The following is a 5,967-nucleotide window of genomic DNA, read 5'->3' as shown; positions in this document are numbered from 1 at the left end:
AGGGGTAAGCACAACCTTTCCCCAGCCTGGGCTGGCAGTGGAGGATCCCCCACTTGATTCTCATAGGAAGCAGGCACTGTGGCAGCCTGTTTTCTGGCTGCCCAGTTGTGCAGTCCCCTCAGCAAGGTGCTGCATATGAAGGTGGCAGGGAAAGCCAGGGGCTGTGTGAGCATGATAAGTGTGGCCCTGCCAGGAAGCAGCTGGAGCAGGAGTGGCTGGGGACCACGGAGCTGTGCCAAAGTGGGTCAGCTCCATCACCTGCAGCTCAGCAAGAACTACGTGGATTTTTTTCTTATTATTTTTTTCACGCCTTCCTTTCCTCCCTTTTCCCTTTGCATTCTCCTCCTCTGGACAGATTCACTGAAGCTTTCTGGCCAATTAGGCCAAATTGCAGGATGAGAGCCATGAATCATGGTCAGCTCGCTCCTCCCCTCCCCAACTCCACAGCCCCCCAGGAAGATAATAACGTAATCACAGAATTAAAAAATAATCAGTGGTCATAAATAATGCAGAATCCCCAGTTATATAACCAGCTGCCCAGGGAGCTGGGAGTGAGGGAAGGAGGTAACAGCTTGTCGGGCAAGGTGAGGTGGCCGGGAATGAGGGGGGTGCTGGTTCTGGGACCCGGGGTCCTCGGTGCTGACTCTAGGGCCTTAGGGAACACAGAAATGGCTTTCCTTGGAGAGCGGTTCAGCCAGGGCAGAGGGAGGCTGGGGCAAGGCAGTATTGAGGTGTCCAGGACCATGGAACTCTTCCTCAGAAAAGAAGCCCCCAGCAGTTTTTATTAAGCCCTCTGTCTCAACTCATCCACTCGTTCAACAGCTATACTTATGGAGTGCACCACTCCCTGTGCCAAGTAGGATATATACAATGCTGGGCAAACAGACCCAGTCTCACCCCTCATGGAGTTTACTGTCTAGTGGGAGATAGACGTTAACCCCATTATAACCCATATGCACCAAATTGTAGCAGTGATAAATATTGTGTAATATTTTAAGGAGTGGTGCAGGGTACTTTGAGAGCCTTTTATGGGAAGCTGACTTCAGCTTGGGGTCAGGGAAGGTTTCCTTCTGGAAGTGAGGATGGAGTGAGTAGGACGGGGGGACGGCATGTCAAAGGCAGAAGTGAGCTGCGTGGAGTGTGTAGGGTTGGCGAGGAGGCAGGCCTGGAGGTGGAGACTACTTGCTGGAGAAGAATGGGGTTGATAGGGGATTGTGCTTGGAAGGCTCAGGAGTTTGGGGAGCAGGGAGAGGCTAGAAGCAGAGGGACAACATGGTCCTGTTGGCTGATTAGAAAGTTCCCTGGATGCAGCATGGAGCAGGAGCTGGACAGGAAGTTGCTATCAGTGGGGAGACTAGATGAGTCTAATTGCTGTCCAGATGAAGGGAGCTGAGGCAGTGACCAGGGCAGAGGTTGGGGACCTGCCTGGGACAAGGCCTGGGACCCCCAGTGGGTTCTGCCACAGCCCACAGGGCTGCCCTTCCTTTCTGGAGCTCACTCTTAGCCCCTCCAGAGCAAGTCATTCTTGGTCTTAAGGTGCCAGGCCCAGGAGTCAGGACTCAACTTCCGGTCTCAACTCCTTCTAGTCTCTGGGCCTCAGTTTCCCCATCAGCAAGCACAATGAGACAGGTGGACTCAACAGTATCTCCAATTCCTTCTGGCTTTGAGGTTCTACGATTCTGTGATTTTATGGTTCCAATTCTCTCTCCATTCTCTCTCTCCCCACACCTCTTTCTTTCTGTGTATATAATTATTTCCCTGCACTCCAAGACAAACTCAAATTACATGTCGGCAAAATGATTATTAAATCTCAGAGAGAAGTCACAGATTTCAAGACATCCAAAGAGAGAGGCAGGTAGCATGGGGCCTGCCCCACACCTGCCCTCCTCCCTGGGCCCATGAAGTGAAGCACTAGGGAAGGGCAGTGGGGTTTTTGGACAGATCCCGGCCCCCACATAGAAGCTGGGTACCCTTGGGCATATGGCTTCCTTTTCTGATCCTCATTTATGTCATTCATTCAGGGGTTGTGACCTGTCCCACCTAATAGACTGAGCTGGATTTGCCTTGAGCCTCATAGCCATTTGGCTTTTAGATCCTATTCTGGATGGAGACGGCCCAACTTTAGGCAAAATAGGTACTACCCATGTGCTGGATCTTGAAAGGCCCAATATATCCCATTATTCTGCCAGAGGCACTGGAAATCTCCCCATCAGAGTGTCATTCCTTTGGTGAAGAACTGATTCTGGATTTGCCTTGAGCCTCATAGCCATTTGGCTTTTAGATCCTATTCTGGATGGAGACGGCCCGACTTTAGGCAAAATAGGTACTACCCATGTGCTGGATCTTGAAAGGCCCGATATATCCCATTATTCTGCCAGAGGCACTGGAAATCTCCCCATCAGAGTGTCATTCCTTTGGTGAAGAACTGATTCCTGTCACTCCTGAGCCTGCTTCCAGGGGCCTGGTTATGTGTTAGTGCCCACTGGTGCATAGTGGATATTGGTAGTCTACATTGTTCTACATGCTTTCCAAAGTGTATTAAGTCATTAAATCCTCACAGCAGCCCTATCAGGTAGGCACTACTAGAGTTCTCCTTTGATGAAGAAACCCAGGCATAGTGAAGTCGAGTGACTTGGCCAAGGTCACACAGCTGGTCAGTAGTGAAGCTAGGGTTGGACCCCAGGTCTGGCTCCAGAGCACAAGTGTTTGGCTGTCCTGACTCCACAGTTTAAAACACATTCATATGTGTTAAATCTTCATCATCCTGGGTGAGGAGGGAAGTGTATCCCATTTTACAGGGCAGGAAACCAAGACTTGAAGGGAGATAATCATCTGCCTAAGGTCCCTCAGCCAAAAGGTGGCACAATTGGGACTTGAACCCAGGCCTCCCTCTCTCCCTTCCCTCCATACTCCCAGGGTGGAACCAGAGAGGGACACGCTAATGAAGAAAGGAAGAGCTGAATGTGAGGGCCTCCTGAGCAGGTGACGAGCAAGGGCTTCTTGGGTGGTGGGAGTGTGTCCAGTCCTGAAGGCTTTCAGACACTGCTGCATACACCCTGGATCTCCCCGGCTGCTGGGCCTGAGGCACAACAGCCTGGCCTCAGCTGACCCTGTGAGATCACGGCCAAGTCATTCAACTCCAGATTTCTATTGGCATTTTCTCCCCATCCACAGCAGCAGACTCTAAACAGCTCTCACTTGATCAGTGGAGTCTCATTTGAGGGTGCAGCTGCCCCAGAGGTGGTAGAACCTCTCCTGAGGCTGGCAATGCCTTGAGTTGCTGTGTCTTCACCCAGCTTAAATCCCCAGTACCCCAGGCTCGTGGTTTTCACAGCATGTCCTTAGACCAACAGCAGCAGCAGCAGCACCTGGGAGCATGTAAGATCCACACCTTCTCCAGCCCCACCCCATACCTGCAGAATCAGAAACTCAGGGGAAAAGCTGAGGCACACTCAAGTCTGAGGACCCCTGCTCTAGGCTGAAGCTCCCACAGCCCTCAGGTGCAGCTTGGGCTGGGCAAGGGCTTCTGGGGAATGGGAGCTTCTCTGAGGCAGAGGGAGTCATCCTAGGGAGGGGCGCACAAAAAGGGGCGACAATATTGGAGGCGGGGCCCTCTCCCCACTGCCTTCCTAAGCCCAGCAATCACAGCAGCACCTCACAGTGGTGTGCAGTTTTGGTGGCGGAGCTGTGGAGGTGGGGATATCAGCCTTCTTAGGGACTAGCACCTCAGACTCTTCATCTATAAACTCAGGAGATAAGGATCTCATGCATGGGGGTGAGCACTTGAGAGTTGGGGTGGAAAGCCTGACACATACTAGGTGCTCAGAAATGAGAGAAGATGTCACCTTTATCCCCAGTGCTTCGTGGAGGCCTTTCACTGCCCTTCTCACTGTTCCTTATGAAGCTCTGGAGGTAATCAGGGCTGGGATTCTCATACCCGTGTGGTGGTGAATGAAGTTGAGGTCCAGAAAGGTTATGTGACTTGCCCAGAGACACAAAGAGCAATGTCTAAGCTAAGTCTGGAACCTAGGTGTCCTGAGTCCCCCAGCTCTTCTACAGGCCTCAGCCAAGTGGTTCCTCCACTCCTGGCCTGAGGCCATGGGGAGTGGGCATCCCTAGGCATGGACACCCCCAAACAGCTTCTCAAACTCACCTCTAGAAACACAGAGTCCTAGGATCTTAGAGGTGGAAGAAACCTTAAAGATAAACTAGTTCATCCAACCTCCCCACTTACAGAGTAAGGAACTGAAACCTAGAGAGGGGACATGTCACCAGGTCGCCTGCATCCAGCCCCTGGCACCTGACCAAGTAGTCTTCCCACTGACCCAGAGTACTCCTGCCATCATTTTCGCCCTGACTTTCCCCTTTCACTTTGGGGCACTACCCACCCCCACCCCTCAGCAGACATCCAGCACATCCCTGGACAGCAACAGTCCTCAGTAAACGTTTGCTGAATTAAGGACGCTAATTAATTAATTAATTAATTAATTAATTGGCTGCTCTGACCCCAGGTGAGGAACACTGGAGAGGTGCTGGGAGCTCAGTTCTGGTCTTGATGACTCATTGTATGTCTCTTTGTCTCTGGGTCTCTGTTGCTCTGACTCTTGGTCTTTCTACTTCCTTTTATTACTTTGCTGTATTGTTTCAGCCTGGATATTCTGTCTCCCTTTCTCTTGTTCTGTCCTCTCCCTGTGTCTCTGACTGGGTCTCCCTCATTTCCTTACTGTCTTACCCTCTGATTTATGTGCTGGTAGGGCCCAGGCAAGCAGTGTCCTAAGGCAGGGCTGCCTGTATGGAGGCCGAGGGCTTCGCTTTATGCAGGGCAGGGCAGGGAGCAGTGACCTCTGCAGCGGAGCTGCCCCCTGAGTGCACTTAACAAGCAGCTCTGGGCCCAGGACGGATGATTTCTTTATTGCTTAACGAATACTGTTTGCTTTATTCCCTCTCCCAACAAGCCAGCATTGATCTCTGCTCATCAGTGTGCAGGGAAGGGGAAGGAAGGAGGAGGCTCTGGGGCATGGGGGTGGGGGTAGGGGAAGGGAGGGTAATCCAGCCAGTGCCATACACCTTGTGTTCTTGTCCTGAGGGCTGGTGGACAACCACAGGGGCCAGTTGCTGACAGGCTGTAGGGACTGATGCAGGTCTTCCTCACGGTCACCTTATATCCTTTTCTCTCTGAGTGTGGGAGACTGCTCATCTCTCCAATGAATGGGTTTGCTGGAGTCCCTCAGCTCCTCTTAAATGGCCCTCGCTCAGTCAAATGAAGGTCAAGCTCCAATCACCAGAGCTGCCCCCCAGAACAGCAGCTGTGTTTGGGAGCAAAGGGTATGTGAACAGATGGGGTGCAGGGCTGGAAAGCAGCTCCCTCCGCCCCCTGAGGGACTGAAGAGCAGGCTTTGGGAATGGCTGAAACAAGCTCTGTCCACCCTCAACAGGACAGACAAGCCTGGGCTTCAAGGCCAGTCACCACCCTGTAGGGTTGCTGTCCTGTAGGGTCACCAGCCAGGGCATCTTCCAGGGTGGGGTGGAGGCACACTCACACCTAGGTGATGCCAGGCCCCCGCCCAGCGCCTCTCATCTCCTCTTCCCTTCCCTGGCCAGGTGGTGAGCCAGATCGACAAGCTGACCTCAGACTTCGACTTTGAACTGGAACCAGATGACTGGACCACGGCCACTGTGAGCAGCACCTCTAGCAGCGACAAGGCGGGCGTGGGCGGCCCATTTGATCTGGGCCACCTGGACTTCATGACAGCCGATATCCTCTCGGACAGTTGGGAGTTCTGCTCCTTCCTGGATGTCTCCACCCCCTCAGACTCAGTGGATGGCCCCGAGTCGACTCGGCTGGGGGCTGGCCCTGACTACCGGCTCATGAATGGTGGCATGCCCATCCCCAATGGGCCGCGAGTGGAGACCCCGGACTCCTCCAGCGAGGAAGCCTTCAGCGCTGGCCCTGCAAAGGGCCAGCTG

General features: G+C 53.1%; 1 protein-coding gene across 1 annotated transcript in view; it reads left to right on the top strand.

Moving 5' to 3' along the window:
- The window catches only part of LOC103593979 (chromosome unknown open reading frame, human C15orf59), a 13,960-nt gene that overhangs the window by 7,083 nt on the left and 910 nt on the right, over positions 1 to 5,967 (top strand). The window contains exon 3 of the mRNA XM_008577136.1: positions 5,602 to 5,934. Coding sequence (XP_008575358.1) covers positions 5,602 to 5,934 — 333 coding nt within the window. The remainder of the gene's footprint in view (positions 1 to 5,601; positions 5,935 to 5,967) is intronic.

The sequence above is a fragment of the Galeopterus variegatus genome, unplaced genomic scaffold, assembly GCF_000696425.1.
Source record: "Galeopterus variegatus unplaced genomic scaffold, G_variegatus-3.0.2 Scaffold1454, whole genome shotgun sequence".
Classification (NCBI taxonomy): Eukaryota; Metazoa; Chordata; class Mammalia; order Dermoptera; family Cynocephalidae; genus Galeopterus; species Galeopterus variegatus.
This window is presented reverse-complemented; position numbering and strand designations above follow the sequence as displayed.